General features: G+C 41.1%; 1 protein-coding gene across 1 annotated transcript in view; it reads right to left on the bottom strand.

The window, feature by feature from the left end:
• nhsl1b (NHS-like 1b) overlaps positions 1-21,139 on the bottom strand; it is a 110,122-nt gene that overhangs the window by 20,267 nt on the left and 68,716 nt on the right. Inside the window, exon 2 of the mRNA XM_072442580.1 lies at positions 1,147-1,299. Within this exon, the coding sequence (XP_072298681.1) occupies positions 1,147-1,299 (153 nt within the window). The remainder of the gene's footprint in view (positions 1-1,146; positions 1,300-21,139) is intronic.

Below are 21,139 nucleotides of genomic sequence, written 5' to 3'. Positions count from 1 at the left end.
GTCATGATTGTATAGATCATTGTATAAATCATTGTATAACTAGACGCCTAAGGCCCGAAGTCACTGGGATAGGCTCCAGTCACCCGCGACCCCGAAAGGGAACAAGCGGTAGAAAATGGATGGATGGATGGATAACTAGACAGGTATTATGAATCAAGTCCTAATTATACATCATGGACATTTATTACTGATAATTAGCAAAATATTGGAAATGATTGCGATATGGCTGTTAAGTGCTGCAACATCTTAGTATCGCATACTCCAATATACTTTTTTTTATATAAAATGTTGTATTAAAACAAATACGTTCATGCCTTAAAGAAATTAATCAAACTCTGTCAAAATATAAACTTTACAGAGACAAAAACAAGACTAAATCGAGGTTAATTTAGACTGAAAACCATGAAAATAATCTTTTTTTAATGATTTAATTTAGGATTAGAATCAGAATCAGAAAGGGTTTATAGTAATTTAAGATAGAGGATCTCTAGATGTTATTGCAATATTTTTTATTTTGCTGCAATATTGATTATTGTGTTAACCAATATTGCGATACAGATACTTTTGCGATATATTATGCAGCCCTACAGCCAACACTATTTAACACACTGTTTTATTACAACTAAGCATTTGATTTTGGCCGTAACATCACAATGTCTTTTTCGAGAACACTACTGTAAAGCTACTGTGTCCAGGTAAACAAACCCCTGTCACAGCCCTTCTTCCCGTCATTGGCAGGTCGTCAGGATCTCAACTGACTTCCGCCGTTTCCTCGTCCTGTGACTTGGCCAAACAAGTAGGTGTGATCTTACACCACCGCTTACACTAAACAAGCACGTGAGCGGTAGATGCTGCAGATAAGCTCACAGTGCTTCTTCAGCACGATGCCTTGACCTTGTCGGGACAAATGTGATGACATTGAGTATAATAAGATTCTCTGAGCGTGTGGATTTTTTGCTTAGTTCAGCTGTTTTGGTGAGAGGACCGTAAGCAATTATGCCACGTTACAAAACCACTGCTGCGTCATTATATTGTTGATTTTTCATATGAATGACTTAACCATCACATGAAAAACTGAATCCAAAAAAGCAGCCGTGTGTCTAATGTTAAGTTTGATTGTTATAGCCCTGTTTCTCCATGTCTTACCTCTCAGTGCAGTCTTCAGGTTGACTTTGGCCTGGCGGTGAAGGTCCTCTACACATGGAGGCCGACTGCCTGGTAAAAAGACGTTTTCCTGTTGGTGCCACGGAGCTGTGTAATGAACGGTCCATTTGCTTTCCTCGTCTAGATTGGACACCGCTGCGGGGACACAAAGAAACAACAACTTGTAAGACGAGGTGAGCCCTTTTGACAGAAATGAATATCTCGGTTTTATTTTTTGGAGTATCCCAATAACGATAGTCAGACGATATTACGTCAATACGACAGAAATGTGTTTAAATATATCAGTTGAGGTTCAATTATCATAAAGATGTGAACTCTTTTTTAATTTTGAATCAGCTCTTTTTACAGCATTTTTTAATCTAAACAATACACTTGATGTTCAAATTTTTTCACATCTTAAATGAGAATCTGAAACGGTTTATTGCCTTTGTCATTGAACGCAGTCCACAAACATAGGAACTTGTTTCGGCATTAAGGTGCAACATGTTTACAATGTTTATTGCCTAAATTTCCATTGCGCACCTCTGCTTGTAAGAATTTAGGATTATTTTTGTGTTTCATTAACCACAACACAACAGCCACACGATGAAGCCCGCTCTTGTGCTTTCAAGACGACACCATGTTGTTGTGATTTTGGGCGTTACAAAAATAAATCGAATTGAATAATGGCTTGGTTCTGTTTATACTTGTAACGTGGGGGAAGAGAGGAAGAAGCGTGTCTTTGTGAGGAGGTGTCAGTCTGCACACCTACGACATCACACTTGTCTGTAACATCACATGGCAGGCCACCCCCCCCAGTTTTGACATAACTCCTAATAAATAAATAAATAAATAAATAGTGTAATCCAGTTGACAATGTTGGCATCACAATGTTTTAATTTATATAATATATATAATACTTTTTGGAACTACAGCTTCTAAATAAACTTTTTGGACCCACAAGGGGAATTACTTAGTAGCTCACACATTACAATATATCAATCAGATCAAAGAATATGGGTAACAAAAATGTAATAATTAGAAATAAGATGTGTTTTTACGTCCAATCAAAATGTAAACACCTAAATTTTGGACAAGCTTTTTAATTAAACAGATCAATTAGACAGATCTCGCCTTGTGTCTTGGATTTTCCCATTTCGGCCAAACAAGTTTTCCACAGACACATGTTGCTTCCCTTTTTGATGCGATCACAGTGTTAAAAAGAAACAGAAAAAAACAACTGTCACAACTCTTACCAAGCGATCGAATCCAAGCCAAAGTCGGCGACCGTGGATGCAGAATAACTTCCATATTAAAACCCGAATGGTCAAATTATCTAAATCCAATACATCTGCCTGAGCTCTCCGACACAACTCGTCCATGTGAGTGATGTGAAAGACTGCGAGGACGAGGCGGGGGCACGGTCTTGTAAGGGGCAGGGAGTGAGTTCTGGAGAGTCTTTTCACAGGTGCAAATGAGCTGAGCATTGGGGGAGGATGCCGTGTTGGAGTGGGGATCAGTAACTGCAAATTTGCCTTAGAAAGTGTCAGACGCTAAGCACTGATTCGAGTAACGATAGTCCCGGCGCGATGGAGACGTTTTGTAGTGAAAGTAAATGCAGTTTTACAGTTGGGGGAAAGTGCCAAGCAGATAAAGCTGTGGCGCTTGTGCCCTGAGGGTCAGTGAATCGTGACATCTTAATGCATCTACAGCCATTCGCACCTCATTTAGGGACCAACTGCAGTTAGCTGTGGTCACAAGACAGGCCATTGTGTTTATTCATATGTGCTCATTAAAAGGTGCACTACACAGCCTTTTTCCTTATCACTCCTTTCCTTTACGTCTCCATTATAAAGTGAATGTTCACTCATTAAGCGCTAGACACTTTTGCGATGGACCCTACCTAGACGATTGAGAGATTACACAGTAATTTTGTCAATCCCTCCTAAAAACAACAACAACGTACGTTATATGTCAGTGTAATCCCTCATTCGTCCAGGCGTAAAAGCTTCAGTTGTAGTCATCTGGACTCAGGGCTGTCATTAAGGATTAATTTAAAAAAAACTGAGTCCAGATGACTACAACTGAAGCTTTTTCTACAACGTACGTTATAGTAAATAAGAACATAAAGTTTGCTCTGCTTAAGTACATTTTGCAAGATGTCACAGTACTTACTTTAGTGAAAAATGTACCACAGCCTGATGTAGATAAGCATTGGCAAGCTCTAAATGTTGATTTATGCCTTATCACTCTATATAACAGTACGTGTAAACTGGTTTTGAAGTCGATAAAATGTTATGCTGCATGTACAGTATCTTCCAGCATTGTGCAGAGATCAAAAGGAGACAAAGCAGGACACAATACACACCTCTACAGTGCACACGGTACAAATTATATCAGTTTGGCATATTGGTTTTAGATATGTCACAATTAGGTATGTCACAATAAAAATGATAGTAGAGAGAGAAAAAACTATCACAATTTAACGATTATTCACAGTTACTGAGACTGGGATCGAACAGTGAAATCTTATCTAAGGCATTATTATTCCTCAAGTTTGTGACTAGAATTATAACTTTGAACTGTCTGAATTAAATTAAATGTGACAAAAACAGCCAGACTTTATATTTAGATGTAATTTTCGGCACTAGAGATGTATAAAAACATAAAATTTAGCCTCTAATACAGTCACAATTATAAATATATGTTTTGTTTTTACGATTATATTGTGACCTAAATAACAATGATTATTGATTAACCTAATCATCTTGATATCTCTAGTCACAATGTAAAATGTTAGTATTAATGTGAGAAGATACAACAGTTATTCGTGGTTATCAACAGTGAACTTTTTTTTTTTTTCATTCCCCCATTACCATTCTTCTATCTGAATAATAAAGATAATGCAACATAAAAAGCTTCAATGTGTTTTATGGTTTTAACTTTTTTAGTCCATTACGATTATAGCTGTTAATGAAAAGAAAAAAGTTTACATCCCTAACCTGCAGTAAACTTTAAATTTTCTTCAGCCAAAGCACAGGTAATCCTCCCCCATCTCGCCCTGGGGTCTGAATGAGCCAGGGCCCATCAGAGGGACACCAAGGACACGAGGGTCTATGGACACAAAAGCCTGTATTGTCCCCCGCTGCATCGGCCTCTGCATTCAGTGCCACAATGGCCCGTGAGCCTTTCACTGTGCGCCGAGTCCACACAGGACCGCGGCGGGACACTCTTTCAGGGCTCCACTAATCCTCAGCTCTACCCCGGTCCCAAACACAGACACAACAGCTCAGCACTAAGGATCCTGCAGAACAACACCATGTATCCGTCCACCAGTACCAGTGTTGGAATAGCTCAGATCAATAAAAGTGATTCTATGGTATTGACAAACTGTATGAATCCTCGCCCACCGACCAATAGCATTGATTTGAAATGAAAACGCCAATGAGAACTGATTATAGTTAGTTTTACATATATCCATGGAATATTTGTATTTGTTTTGTAAAGCACTTTGAACTAGGATTGTCAAAAGTATCGAAAATCAGATATTAATTGATACTAAAACTAGTATCGAAACAGGATACTCCTTTAGTATCAATACTAAAGAAAAAAAAATCACAGTGAAATGAGCAATGTAATGAGAAATGACTAATGAATTGTGAGTAGTTTTAGAATTACCTTGAGTTTTATCAGAACTAGTATTAGAACACATAATAATTGTGGTAACAAAATCGGTATCAAGCCTATGCTTAGTATCAAAATCAACTTTGAACTTTTAGTATTGTGAAAACACTACTTTGAACTGCTTTGATAAATTGTGCTATACAATACATTTTGACTGACTTTGATTTTAAATTTCAAATTTATTTTTGATACTAAGGAATAAGCTCGATACGCAAAACCAATTTTACTCGTTTTAGTATCGGTTAGTATATGATTTTTGACCCTTTTGACAACCCTACCCTACTGAATCGGTTTATTTCCAAACTTGCCAACTTCTGCTGTTCTCGATCCCTATTTTAAAATGTAAAAGACATAAGTCAAAAGTATGCATTTTCCATTGAGGAAAAGTTTGTTGTTGTTGTGGTGATGCATCTTTCTTTGTGTTGGACATCACCTAATCCCTGTTTGGCCACTTCCAAACCCACCTCTCAGCAGGAACCTGTGCTCCTGCTGTGATAGCGGAACAGGACCAAGGTGCTTAGCTCAGGGGCAGAGTGCAGGCCTGTGTGGGACGGCCCGTTGTATGAAGACACAAAACGCTGAGGTAATGATTAATGGAATCACCTCAGCCTTTACTGCGGCAGCACACACACGCCGGCTAAAAATACACCTGGGATTAGAGGCTGCTGAGGCGGACTGCAGCCATGACTAACCACTCACGTGCCGAATATACGCCGCCATTGATAAAGTCATCTTAGTGCCTCAAATGATAAAATGTGATCTGTTGAGTTATGTTGTATCAGCTGTAATGGTTGAGTTATTGTTTTCCAGTGTACCTTTGTGATTTTCAAGTACAAAACAGAAACAACCCAGCCACAAGGAGTCCTAAGACAGTGCGCTCCTCGTGCCTGTTCCAAACTCATATAAAGGCTGAGAGACAAATCAGGAGAAACATCTGAAATAAAATCTCCGGGTGCTCAACCCAAAATAGGCACAATAGGGAAAATCCTACATCTACGGTATTCCTGACAAAGCCTGGCACAGAGTCCCCAATGGGCCAATAAAGAGCAGTGAGTGATCTAAAGAGTACCTTAACATTAAAAAGGGTAAGATGATCTAAAGAGTACCTTAACGTTAAAAAGGGTAAGATGATCTAAAGAGTACCTTAACGTTAAAAAGGGTAAGATGATCTAAAGAGTACCTTAACGTTAAAAAGGGTAAGATGATCTAAAGAGTACCTTAACGTTAAAAAGGGTAAGATGATCTAAAGAGTACCTTAACGTTAAAAAGGGTAAGATGATCTAAAGAGTACCTTAACGTTAAAAAGGGTAAGATGATCTAAAGAGTACCTTAACGTTAAAAAGGGTAAGATGATCTAAAGAGTACCTTAACGTTAAAAAGGGTAAGATGATCTAAAGAGTACCTTAACGTCAAAAAGGGTAAGATGATCTAAAGAGTACCTTAACGTTAAAAAGGGTAAGATGATCTAAAGAGTACCTTAATCTTAAAAAGCTAAGATGATCTAAAGAGTACCTTAACGTTAAAAAGAGGAAGTGATCTATTCTCACCTCTGCCCAAAAAGAAAATAGGCACAAATCACAAATAAATTCACTAGAGCATTTGTGTTGAACTTGGAATATGCTTTTTTTTAAATGAACAATTAAAGGTGGGGGGTCTGCCAGCTGCTTTTCTGCTTCTGAAGAGATTTCTGCTTTGCCTGTATCATTAGGTGTATCTATCTTAAATGTATTTATTTAAGATAGATCGTGCATTTTTGCACTCTTCTTTGCACTCTTCTCTTTTGTTTGTGATTTTATTAGTTTAGAAAATCAGTTGGATTGATAATTTTTAATTTAGTTGATTTTATTGTATTTATGTTTCTGTAATTTCTTTGTGATTTGAATGCATTTTGGTGGAGTTCGGCGACGTCATTTCCGGTGAGTGTGTCGCGTTTTCAGAGCTGTTCGTTCTTAGAGCCTTTTACCGATTAATCCACGAATTATACACACTATTTACGCATCATATACACGAAAGTGAACGTTTGATTTCTCCGCAAACAATCCGGAGCCTCAAGCCGCTCGCTTTTCAGTATTTTGTGGATTAAAAGCCCTCCTCACTCTCTAGCTCCAGCCTGAACTAGCCTAGCGTAGCCTAGCCGCTAGCGTCATGGCTGGATCTACCTTTACCTGTTTGAGCTGTCATATGTCGAGTCAGAACCCTGGCTCCTTCTCTGATGATAGGTGCGTGAAGTGCAGTGTAGTGGTAGTTTTGGAGGCCAGGGTTACGGAGTTAGAAGCGCGGATCTGCTGTTTAGAGGAGCTTAAGTCCAGTTATAGTTCGGTTTTAGCGCGAGGGCTACCGGACCGCGCTGCAGGGCGTAGCATTAGCATTAGCAGTAGCAGTAAGACCGAGCTCAGCCCCTCAGCGTCTCCCGTGCAGCCGGGACTAGACCAGGAACAGAATAGGGACCACTTTGTGACAGTTCGGAGGGGACAAGGCGCTAAACGCCGAACCTCAGAGCGCCGTGAGCTTCACGTCTATAATAGGTTTTCTCCCCTCAGCGATCACACGCCCGCTGAACACACTAGAGAAACTCTTGTAATCGGGAGTTCTATTGTTAGAGACGTGAAGCTGCCAGCTGCTAGCGTTAGGTGTTACCCGGGGGCCAGAATGGGTGACATCGAAGGAAACCTTAGGATCTTAAAGCGGAGCAGGACCCGTTTCCGGCGAGTCGTGATTCACGCAGGCGGTAACGACGCCCGGCGGAGACAATCAGAGGTGCTCAAAGTTCAAGTAGCCGCGGTGTGTGACCTAGCGAAGTCGATGTCAGACACTGTAATATTTTCTGGTCCCCTGCCCAATCGGATCAATGCTGAATTGTACAGCCGTCTCTCAGCATTCAACAACTGGTTATCCAGATGGTGCCCTCAAAACAACGTTGTCTTTATTGATAACTGGAGTGCGTTTTGGGGAAAGCCCGGGCTCATACGCAGGGATGGCATCCATCCGACTTCGGAGGGTACATCCCTATTAGTTCGGAATTTGACCGATAGTCTTAGTCGTGTTAAGTGACCATCTAGGGATGAGCCCCAGGTGCAGAGCAGCAGTTCAAGACGCTCCTCTGTCGCTGAACTCTCGCCCGTTCTGTTACCTGTGAAGTGTTCAGATTCAAGACAGATAGAGACTGTGTGTGTCCCTCGTGTCCCTCGTGTCCCTCGTACAAATAATGCCAAAAAGTCACATCTCAGAAAAAATATTTCAGGCGTCAGACCAAATAACTTAAGGAAAATAACAATCACAAATACACAAATGAATAAACACGTAAAATGTGGACTGCTAAACATTAGAGCAATTTCCTCCAAATCGCTCTTAGTTAATGAATTAATTAGTGACTATAACATAGATCTTCTAGCTCTAACTGAAACGTGGCTTCAACAAGACGACTACGTCAGACTAAATGAGTCCACCCCACCCACCCATGTTAACTTTCAGACTGCCAGGAGCACAGGCCGAGGTGGTGGTGTGGCAGTGATCTCCCACTCAAGCCTACTCATGAGCCCTAAAACTAACAATGCATTTCACTCATTTGAAAGCCTTATGCTGTCAATCACATGTCCAAATATGAAAAACCAAAAAGGAGTTTTGTTCATAGTTATCTACCGACCTCCTGGTCCCTACTCAGAGTTTTTAACAGAGTTTTCTGACTTTATATCAAACTTAGTGTTAGCCTGGGATAAAATAGTTATAGTTGGAGACTTTAATATCCACGTGAACATGAGTGATGACGCTCTCAGTAATGCCTTCAGCGCCTTGTTAGACAGCATTGGTTTCACTCAGAATGTAAATAAACCGACTCACACTCACAAGAACACTCTGGATCTTGTCCTAACGTATGGAACAGAGATTAGTGACCTCATTGTCCTCCCTCAAAACCCTATATTGTCAGATCATTTCCTAATTACCTTTCAGTTTATTCTTAAAGATCATCCAGTCCCACAAAATAAAGTTATAATGAAAAGGACAATATCTGAAAAATCTATCTCAAAATTCAAAGAAATAATAGAGCCAATATTCAGTGACATGTCATGTGATCCTGCTGAGAACAGCTTTAGTCCCAGTTTAAGTGATCAATGTGTCGACTTGACCATGAATTCTCTGAAGTCTGCTCTTGACGTTGTCGCGCCGTTAAAACAGAAGGTCATTAGGCCAAAGCGCGCCTCCCCATGGTACAACCAAGAACTGCGTTCACATAAACAAAGAGTTAGAAAGTTAGAGGGATTATTTCGTCGCTCTCACACCGAAGAATCCCTAAAAGCATGGAAAAGTTGCCTGCTGTCCTATAAGCAGGCTCTGCGTAAGGCCCAAACCAGATATTATTCAAATCTAATAGAAGTCAACAAAAGTAACACTAAATTCCTTTTCAGCACTGTAGCTAGGCTAACAAACTGTCACAGTGCAGTAGAGCCCTCAATCCCAGCTACACTTAGCTCTGATGATTTCCTCCTATTTTTTAATAATAAAATAAAAACAATCAGAGATAAATTAGATGAAATTACCCCCGCTATTAGCCCTGAACTAGCCCAAGCTGTAAATCTAACGTCCCATATAAATCCACCTGTAAACTTAGAAAGGTTCACAGCTGTTGATCAAGCAGAGATAACTTCAGCCATTATGTCCTCTAAAAGCTCAACTTGTGTCCTAGACCCCATTCCAAGCAGACTCCTCAAAGACATTCTTCCCCTAATTATAGACCCTATTCTTAATATAATAAATACTTCACTAGAAAGTGGCTATGTTCCACAGTCCTTCAAACATGCAGTCATTAAACCTCTTCTGAAAAAGCCTAATCTAGATCCCGACCTATTGGTAAACTACAGACCTATTTCAAATCTTCCCTTCGTCTCTAAAATCCTTGAAAAAGTTGTAGTAAAACAGCTTTGTCGCCACCTGCAGGACAATAACTTATTTGAAGTTTTCCAGTCAGGGTTCAGAGCCCACCACAGCACTGAAACTGCACTAGTTAAAGTCACAAATGATTTGTTATTAGCCGCTGACGATGGACTGGTCTCAATCCTGGTTCTGTTGGACCTCAGCGCAGCGTTTGACACCATCGACCACAACATTCTACTGCAGAGGTTAGAATGTGATGTAGGTGTTGGAGGAACAGCCCTCAGCTGGTTTAAATCCTATCTATCTGATAGGTTCCAATTTGTTAATGTAAACCAGAGCTCCTCACCAAGCTCTAAAGTAATTTACGGTGTGCCACAGGGTTCGGTACTCGGTCCAATTCTGTTTACTCTTTATATGCTACCATTAGGCAACATTATCAGAAAGCATGACATTAACTTCCACTGCTATGCAGACGACACTCAGCTGTATTTATCAATGAAACCTGATCAGAGCGATCAAGTAGACAGACTTAGTACTTGTGTGAAGGAGATAAAAACCTGGATGACACTAAACTACCTGCTTCTTAACCCTGAAAAAACCGAGGTCATTGTGCTTGGCCCTAAGCATCTACGAGACGCTCTATCTGAGCAGATAGTCACACTGGACAATGTCAGTGTAGCCTCCAGTTCTACTGTAAGAAACCTTGGAGTCTTATTTGACCAGGAGCTCTCATTTAAAGCTCATATAAATCAAGCTTGTAAAACAGCCTATTTCCATTTGCGCAACATCGCCAAAATCAGAAGAATCCTGCCTAAAAGTGATGCCGAAAAACTTATCCATGCATTTGTAACGACTAGATTAGACTACTGTAACTCCCTGCTTGCAGCGTGTCCTAAAAGCTCCATAAAAAGCTTTCAACTGGTTCAAAATGCAGCAGCAAGATTACTAACAGGAACAAAAAGAAGAGAGCACATTACGCCAGTGCTGAAGTCTCTTCACTGGCTCCCCGTCGAGTCCAGAATCAAATTCAAAATTCTACTCTTGACCTACAAAGCCATAAATGACATGGCCCCATCCTACCTCAAAGATGCTATAGAACCATATCATCCAAACAGAGCTCTTCGCTCTCAGAATGCCGGCCTTCTGGTGGTGCCAAGAGTCTCTAAAAGTACTGTAGGAGGTAGAGCGTTTAGCTACCAAGCCCCTGTGTTATGGAATCAGCTCCCGACCCATGTTAAATATGCTGACACAGTCTCTTCATTTAAGTCCAGGCTTAAAACGTTCCTCTTCGAAATCGCTTATGGTCAGAGTAGTTAGGAACAGAAAGATAAACCCACAGCTTCAGCTACGCTGCCCTAGGAGTAACTGTGCTGGGGGAAGTATGACAGCTTGAGCACTATCCTCTTCTTCTGACTACTTATGCTATCAAACAATATTTATTTTTTAATTCCACTTGCAAACTGTTCACCGCCTTCTTTTTCTTTCTCTCACTCCTGAGGACCTGTGGACCCAGATGTCCCTCTCCTGGTGAAGTGGTCCCTGCCCCATGTGGACGGTCCCTCATCTGCCTGAAGAGTGGCTCCAGTTCGCCTCAGTCGGTCCCTCATCTGCCTGAAGAGTGGGTCCAGCTCGCCTCCCACGGTCCCTCATCTGCCTGAGGAGTGGGTCCAGTTCGCCTCCGACGGTCCCTCATCTGCCTGAAGAGTGGGTCCTGCTCGACTCCGACGGTCCCTCATCTGCCTGAAGAGTGGGTCCAGTTCGCCTCAGACGGTCCCTCTTCTGCCTGAAGAGTGGGTCCAGCTCCAGTCTCCTCGTGTCCGTCTGTCCGTCTGTGAGAGTCGGATCTCTCCTTCACTGGAACTCCTCCAGGTTTCTACGCTTTTTTCCCAAAGAGGTTTTTTTTGTAGTTTTTCCTGGCCGAGAAGGAGAGTCTAAGGACAGAGGACCCTGGGACATCGTCCCTCGCCACCACAGACATTGTCTGACTTCATCGCCACCACAGACATTGTTGATTCATTTCTCCCTGTGGCCCTCAGAGGCAACTGTTGTTGTGATTTTGGGCCTTACAAAAATAAATTGATTTGATTTGATTTGATTTTTCCTTCTGTGAAGCACTTTGAATTGCCTTGTGTATGAAATGTGCTCTACAAATAAACTTGCCTTGCCTTGCCTTGCCATTTTGACAGTGAGCAGGCTCGCCTCTTCACAGATCTGAACAGTAGCTTGGCTTGGCACCGTTATGCACTTGTCTCCAGGGTGATAGACATTGACTGCCATAATGTGGAACTTTCAAGGCAATAAAATCTCCATGGAATTACACAGTGAAGTGCACTTAGAACAAGAAAGCCCTGCAGCACCCAAACCATGTGATGACACAACTACTAAACATACAAGTCTTGCTATGTTTACAGCAGGTCGCTGAGGGGTCGTCATGAGCTCCTTAAGTCCTGACCTGGGACCTGGTGTCTCCCTGGAAACAAGATGCAACAGGGGGCAGTGTCTGAGAACAGGGGGGCGACCTACAATGAACGGTTGTTTACTTAAATTACACTGTACACAATGTAGCAGTGTTACAAACAATGCATTTAAAGACTATATGAAGACAGCGTGAATAACATGGCTAATCATTGCTTACGATGGGTAACGTTTGAGCGCAACATAATGATGAGAAAACAAACGTATCTACTTGGCACTACCTATTAACTCTATCAGTCGATTGTGTTTTAATTAATCAAAATTTGTTGACTAATTGTTGAATTTAGATGATAAATATTTCTATTGGACAACAGCAAAAAGGAGACGGCATAGATTTAACCAGCTGAAAATTAAGAGTGAATCGTGAGTTTGATCCATTTTATTTTTATGTTTTGATACATATATATATATATATATATATATATATATATTTATTTGCAGTTTGCGTCAGATAATCAGATCATAGTGATGCTTAATAGTTTCGAGATCTTAAGTGCCAAGCCGTGCCCCTTTTTTGGTCGACTAATCGATCGACACGGTCGATCGATTAGTCGATCGATCATCTTCAGTCGACTCCAGCCCTCCATTATACACAATAACACTATAAAACCAAAAGCCAACAGGTAAGAACAAACAAACTTACCCTTCCTCTTAAAGTATTTGATCACGGATTTTAACGAGGTCCCGATGAAAACCATTATTCCAGTTCCACAGGCGATTCTCTAGTGTTAAAAATGCAAACTCGGGCAACGATCAAAAGCAGAGTAAATCCAGTGATGGGGAGAAGTGCCGGCACACGGGAGCTCCAGTTTTACATTCTCACTGCTCGGCGGATCGGAGCGAGTGCACGACGAGAACTGCCTGCAACGAGCGGCTCTAACCCTATCTCTCTCCCCCTCCCGCACACTCCCGCTCGCCCTCCCTCAGGCGTCCCGCTCGTCCACACACCAGACACACACACAAGCAGCAGAAGGGTTGTGGGGTGGACCCTCTGCCCCCCTCCGCTCCCCTGCGCATCGGTTACCAAGGAGTTCGGGCTGCCTTTTATCCCACATCATCGCTCCTCGGCTTTCAGCGCTGTGGGACTTAAAAAAAAAAATAAAAGCTCAAAGTTAAACATGGTAGTGGGTTTTGTCGATTTCACTGCTGTTGTTTGCCTTGGGCTCGCCTCTTACTTTGATACGTTTCTTCTTCTTTTCCCTTAAGTAAACAATTGCAGCAGTTTTACGTCAAAGAGATCGGGGATGGATACTTCAGCTTGAGCGGTTTAGAGATCATTCTGCGTTTGATGATTTCGGTTTTGTATTAATTGCATGAGAATTTCAGTAATAGAATGAAATGACATGAAACGAACCAAACCGTTAGGCCTGCAACTAACGATTATTTTAGTCTGATGATCAAAACTATTTTTTCCGACCAAATATCGTGATATTGTGTTGCCAATAGTCTCACACTAATATCACGGGCTGTCACAAAATATTGAATAATAAGCTTAATTTAGTAATTGCGTTGTTTTGTTGCAGCAACAGGAAAAAAACTACGGAAACCATGATCCTTTGCTCCATTTCATTGCAGACAACATGAAGAAATAACGTTTATATCATAAAGCACTTGTATATCTCAATTCTTGGAAATAAGACAGAAATAATTCACACTAAAGTCTTGTTAAGTCATTTTAAAAGGAAAAAGTTACATATTTTAAGGCGTTTTTCTTGCTAATAGCTTGAAAATCATGCAACAGTGAACAAGCTCGCCTATTCACAGTCTCCAGGGTGATAGACATATTTACTACCAATTAAACTCGTGAAATGAATCTTGTAACGTGAGATTTGCATATCGTTACATCTCTATTTTGAAGACAGTATAGTCCAAAAAAACGACTACGATTATCAAAATCCAACTATTCTTTGTAGTCTACTTGAGTCTTTGCAGCCTTAAAAACATTGTGTTAAAACTTATGACACCTGTTTGTGCAATTTGCCCACAATTACACCCCATATGACTTCAGACACAACCATAACAATTTATCCACGGAGAAAAAACTTGCCAAATCATAATGTTACAAGGTTTTACAAGTGTGCCGTTTTGGGGCAATATCACTTTACTGTTGTTGAAAACCAGCATATTAACCCAGTCACACACGTCGATATACGTTTCATATCGCACCATCTTCAACAGTCTACTGCAGGCACTTTACGACTCAATTTCTGACACATGAATATAGATCCCATACAAACATCCTATTGTCCGGTCCATCAACATCCATCACGCCCTGCTCTGCCCCCTCCCTCTGCACCCGGCTTTCTTTTCAGCCCCAAATGGACGCGGTGCGCTGAGAGGGGGAGTGTGCAACAAGAGCCTGAATAGCGCCGCAAATGATCCTTGAATTTGTGCTAAAAAGCTTTTCTCCTGCCAGACCCTGTTCCTCTGAACCGCTCCTCGCCGCCTCTGAAGTGCCACAGAGGAGTTTGCGTACAAAAAAACAACGCGAACTCGCAATAATCGCCTGAGACGTTTTGTTGTGGTTAATGTTTAATGCTCGCCTGCATCCGCTGTGCTTCATATGCCCCTCTAGTGCAGTTGACTACGGGCAATGCATTCAATTATTAACATGAGAGAAGCCAATTTGTGAGATAATAAAGGCTGTTGTTGTTGTTGAGGTAGACACAAAGCAGTACTTCAGAGAAAGCGTCTTATCTATACTTTTATGAATTTCATGCTGGAGTGGTAGTTTGGTTGGTTTGGTCAAATCAGAGCGTTGCTGTAGCGCTGTGACCCGGTAAATGAAACTCAATGGAAAACTATTGAGTGTAATGCTGTGCCGAAGGTTCCTGTACAGGCCTCATTGGCAGAGTCATTTGGAAGGGGTGGAGAATCCCTGGCTAAAATCTGTGCTTCCAACATTGAACGAGCTAATCAGAACATATAAATTAAACAAAGACGTTAAAATGAGAAGCTGGTTGGAAAAGTTTGGAAAAGAATATGCAAGATTGTAGTTACCAGGAGGTCCACCATGATCATGTATTTTTGGACTGTCCTGTTGCTCATATTGGCCTGAGATCAATAAAGTGCTACAGACTGTTTTTGACATTGCCATCCCACTCCATTCCAGATCTGTTTTTAGGCCTCAAAACTCCAGCCATGGATACAATAAATGGATACCTCCGTTACATTCCTCTTGCAGGGGAAAAAGCCATTACTAAGAATGGATGACACAAACCCAACCAACAATTAAGGCCTGGACCAACATTATAATTGACAGTCAAAAAAGGGAGAAGCCTACATTTTGGAACACATTTAAAAATTTACACATTTCTTAAACTTTGGACTTATTGGGACAAATACGCTGGACTGCAAATTTAGGACTACATGTGTCATTTGTATGTTGTCTCTCTGTGTGTTGTTCTGTGTTATCGTATTGTTTTGTATCCAAAGTCTATATTTGCCTGGCCATATTTGCCCCGAGGCCTCGGCGTGGCTTGTGTTGTATGTGGCACGCGTACAGTATTAGGTTAATAACATGCAGACATGAGCCCACGCTGCTCCACTCATTAAAAAGCCCTATTGTTCTTGACATGGGGCCAGCACATATCCACATGTACAAGCCCACAGCTCTGTCCACAAAGAGGGCCGCAAATGTAGGCCAGCTTCAGGATTAGGGCTCTCCATCCACTCAGCCATACGTCCATTACAGCCTTCTCTACTGAAAGATGAATGGGCGCCGCGACCAAAGACCAGACCAAACAATATCAATCTTTCATCTCCTTTAAGCAGGTTATTGCAAATGGATCCCAGGCAAGACACATATTCAAATGGTCATTCAAATGAGGATAAGATAATGCGACATCTTGAATAAGGACAATGTAGTAGGTGAACAAGAGCAGTTCAACCTCTGTTATATTGCAACAGTGACCAAACATAATTTTTTTAACTACTAGAGGTGGGCAATATATCAAAATGTAGGTAATATCATGAATATTGTTTTGAAGGTAAGCAAAAATGTAGCTAAAAATGCAACAAAAACGTCAAAAATAAATTACGTTGTAAACCTTTGTGTATACGGTGATATTTCTGCACTTTTTTGACTCATTTTACAGACATTTCACATTTGTCTGATAATTAAGCCTCGAGTAATACATTTAAAGACAAGTTTTAATACATTTCTGTTGGATTGACATAATGTTACTTAACTATGGTTATATAAAAATACTAGAAAAAATGTAGATATTAGTTTTTGCCAATATTGCCCACTCCTACATATAACTAATTATATTTTATGCATTTTTTAAATACATTTATTGAAACCATTCTTGGAGGGAGATCCATGACAAAAGCTGCAGTCTGAAATGGTCAAACTTTAATCTGTATAAGTACAATAACAATTAGATATCAATGGTGACGTTATTTCTTTACACGTCTATATACAACCAAATTCATAAAACAAGGCTTATTCTTCCAAGTTGTTGAGACGAGTTATTGATCGTAGAAACCAGACAGCGACAAATTAAGCACAAATTTCTCCTCTTCACAAATGTTATCCTCAGACACAATTAGGCTCAAGGACGAGAGCGCCGACGCAATCAGACCAGACTGGGCGGCAGTAGCTCAGTGGTAGAGTGCTCGTCTTCTGATCCAAAGGTCGGCGGTTCGACTCCCCGCTCAGTCAGAGCGGTCAGATCCACTGGCCCGCAGGTTGGCGGTGCGATCGCAGCTGCCTCATGTGAATACTGCCGTTGTGTCCTTGGGCAAGACACTTAACCCAACTTGCCCCCCAGTGTCTGCGTACATCTGGGGTGTGAATGTGTGTGTGAATGGGTGACTGGTTCCTTGATGTAAAGCGCTTTGAGTACCTTGACGGTAGAAAAGCGCTATATAAATGTGACCATTTACCATTTACCAGACAGATACAAAAGGAGATCTCGCTCTCAGATTCGTCCCATTTTCACACCTCATTCCGGTCCAGGATCTCTGTCAGACACAAACACATTTCCTGTATTTGACACACTTAATTTGTCTAATCGGACCGGCCCTTTTCCAAAGCTTTCATTTCTGCTAATGTAATCAAGTCTGTATTGATTTTTTGACCCACTCTGCGCCTCTACGCTCATCCTCCCCTCGCTCTGACGTGTCAGGCTTTGACCTTGACATACCATCCTTTCATTTCCAACCTGAAGGAAAAGAGACGAGAAGAAAAGGTTATGCGCAGTTTAGCTTTCAACTTTTTTGCATTTCACCACTGCTTTCTGTCATAACTCATTGGAAATATGCCTGAATGCAAATCAATAATGCATACAGTAACACACGCTCTGCTCGCTGGTGCATCTTTACGTTCTTTCATCTGCACGTGTCTATGAATGAACGCGAACATTAGGTGTCATAGGGGATCTTTGCAGAGAAGAGCATAAATATTCTATCAAAAGCAGTGCATAAAACGTGGTGAGGCAGTTTAAATGTGTGTGTGGACTGGCACAAAGCATGACAGCATCAGAGGGTATGAGAGAATCTGTCCTTCAGCATGCATACAGGAGAAGGATTAATATGTAAATCCCAATAATAGTGTTAAACTAATGAAGTAAAAGGGAAAATATATAAATTAAGAAATAAAACTAATGTTGTTTAGAAGATTAACACAAGGAATATAGAGCTAGCCATGTCTTAATATCAACAGTTTAGTGTGTTCAGATTATTGTGAGAAGAATAAATTATTGACACTACAACCTTAATTAATTCACACTATCCAATAGAACGCCGTTTCTCTTGTTAATGTGACTTTATGTTGTCTAAAATGGATTTCTTACAATTGTATAGAGGCAAGGCAAGGCAGTGTATCTGTAGAGCGCAAATCGCACACAAAGTAATTCAAAGTGCTTTACAGAACAGGGATCAGATAAAAACTTAAATGATGAAGAGAAAAGTGCAAATAAAATCAGTTCAGTCACTGTTTTGAGCCTTTAATGACTTGACAGTTATTTATAAACTCTAAGAACACAATTTGCTTTCAAAGTCAGTGTGAAATTAATAATTGATTTAATGTTTTTTTTTTGCATGTGGGCCTGATCACACTGTGTATTCATTTCCTGCTTGGCCCAGATACAGACAACGCAACATCTATATGTGATCGTTCTCGGGACTAAAACACCAGCACAAACAAACGGTAGTTAAACATCTACTGCCTTCTGAATAAACATTAGCAGAAGGCGAGGGAGCGTCTGGCCTGAGTAAACAAGTCAACTTTTACTGTTTTAATGGCTTTAACAGTGGTTTTTCCAAGCGTCACAACAACACATAAAATCCCCTTCACTTTCCTACCAAACTTTACTGCTCAATGTCGTATCAGCTGCACTTTGGTTCACGATGGACGGAGTTTTGGCCCTTAAACCCCCCCCCCAACAACATGGAGCAGTTTCCACGTGACCTGCTCCATTGAGGCCGTCAGGATGCCATCACATGCACCGAGTTCACACAGACAACGTCGTCATGGCACCGCTGCCCTCGACTCTGAAACACCAACTTGATCTGATCCACTGCGCAGATGGAGGATGACAGTGACTGAGCTCAGGAATGAACACTACACACTAAAGTTTTCCCTTGTGTCTGTTCCTAGGGCCCCAGACATTTTTGAATTAGCTCCTTTTCAATTGGAAGTCATCCAGATTTGCATACGAAGTCAAAGGAAGTAGGGCTGCAACTTGTAGACGACTAGTCAGCGATTATCATGTTTTAAGATAAGATAAGATATTCCTTTATTGTTTGCTAACAAACAATGATTTCTATTGGACATTGAGACTTTTTCCATACATTTTCAACCGAATAAAAGTTGAAATATGGAGACTGAAGGCATTAAGATGGAGAATATTTAAAATTAAAGAATGAAAGTCAGAAATTGCTCATTCTTTTTTGACAGTTTGATTTATTAACGCCACTGTCCGTGTTATAAAAGTTCTTTCACATGTGTTTTGGATTCTGTATAGTCCAGATAGGGATTACAATGATCAAAATATTATTATTTTAATAGTCGACTAGCCATGGTAATTTTGATTACTGGTAATCGTTGCAGCGCTAAAAGGAAGTAGCATTTGTGCATTTTTCACAATTAATTAAAGGTATACACACTTGCCGATATCACAAAGTTGAGTATACATAGTTCAGACCCAAACTTGGATATACATTTTCTTTATCCATTTTACAAAATAAAATATAGTGTTCATGATTCAATTGAGCACCTATCAGAATGTTGTGTCTCTTGATGTATTCATGTGGTTGAATGGGGCGCCTCTCTCTTTGTGATCCACGAGAAAACCTTGGGTCGTGGCGACACCCTGCAAACACATCTACACACCAGCCAGACATTGAAATCTTTTTGGTTTTTCAAACATCATGGCCTTAAATGTGGCAACACCTGTACATTTCTATAGCTTTTGGACTTTGAAAAGATAAAAAAAAGAAGATTGTATCAGAAGTGGAGCGGCACCAAAGAGAGGCAAAACAAAAAGATGAACTGCTAAGTTTGCACAAGAAGATAACTTTGATGTGGGAGCCGTTTGAGAAGATGTAAGGCTGGATTATAAAGGCTGCGTTTAGTGGGACAAAGGAGGAGACGAGATAAAACTAAACTGGAAGTCAGGGGTGACCGAGGGAGGATGACTCGGGAGGATAAATGGACTGGGAACATTCATGCACCCAAATTCCAGTAAAGTTGAGAAAATGAGATGCAATGATCCCAAAAAATAAACTCCTTTCACACTTGAGTTGCACTTAACACAAAGCAATATTGGCAAAAGAAGATAAAACTGCCCGAAACACAAAGACACAGCATGCTCGGCCGTCATGCCGTATTTCCTCTCCGTTGGCGTCTGACCCGAGCGCCTCTGTGAAACCCAACCCTGCATAAAAGGGGAAAGAACGGGCCGCTAAACGCACCGCTCTTTGTTGTTGTCATCTTCGGTAACATAATCCAACTACCACAGCTGCAAAACGCCAAAAAGGCAAGAGCTGACGAGAAGGCGTGCTACTGTTAAGTCTTTCCAGCACGTCTTTTGAACGGGGAAACTTTATAGCCCAGTGTTCAAGCGCCAGGCACAAGAAAGGCGTGTCGGCAATTGAACGCGTCCATTTTATGACCTGATTTGTTGCCATTTAGTTTTGAGAAGGTGGCGCGTTTTGTTTCCCAACTTTGGTTTTATTCCGTTGTCATTACAGATTTGCAGCCAACCGTCTTTTCACCCGGGGCAACACGGATTTAAGCAAGCAACATCGCCAGGAAGGTTACCCCCCGTGAACTCAATGGGGGCAATAACTTGATACGTTGGCAGGACAACTTGAGTTTACGCAGAGAGGAATGGCAACAAGGTTTATTGGTTGACTGGTTGACATTGTTTTTGAGCGTTGGGAAGAGGGGCTTGGCTGTGGCAGAGGAAGAAGCGACAAGTGACCGATAAGTGACAGGACGAGAGAAATCCAAGCACAGATCTCAGGAGCATTAGGGGCCATTAGAGGCAGCCACGTCGTCTCCTCTCCTATCGACTCATGGTTCTTCTCATTCTTGCCAAATCTCTGAGGACCAACCGCGTCAATAAAAGCTTTAATTACAACATGTGTGCTATGATTTCATGCCTTAGTGCTCCATCGTCTATACATTAGGTTAACAGACTTTTTATGTGGTCAACGTAGGACATTTCAGACACTTTTATGATGCGGTGGAGCCATATGTGTAATGTGTCTAAAACTGCCCAGATATAACGATTCTGAGCCAAACTGGATATTTTAGTCACAAGGGAAGGAGGGCCGGGCAATACAAATTTTATCGTGATCTGAATCTTGAGAGAATCTGGTTTTTGGAGCGAAATATTCTGTTTAATGCAGCTCTCTGTTTTATATTCAGCCCAGAGTGAGTTGTTTGGTTGGTTGAGTCAACCAATAACGGTGAAGTGTAAACTTTTTTTAAAAAAGATCCCACTTCAATTAAATC

The sequence above is a fragment of the Eucyclogobius newberryi genome, unplaced genomic scaffold, assembly GCF_026437365.1.
Source record: "Eucyclogobius newberryi isolate DKJ021-1_F unplaced genomic scaffold, fEucNew1.0.hap1 SCAF_1, whole genome shotgun sequence".
Lineage (NCBI taxonomy): Eukaryota > Metazoa > Chordata > Actinopteri > Gobiiformes > Gobiidae > Eucyclogobius > Eucyclogobius newberryi.
The sequence above is the reverse complement of the archived record's forward strand: the minus strand, read 5'-3'. Positions and strand labels throughout refer to the sequence as shown.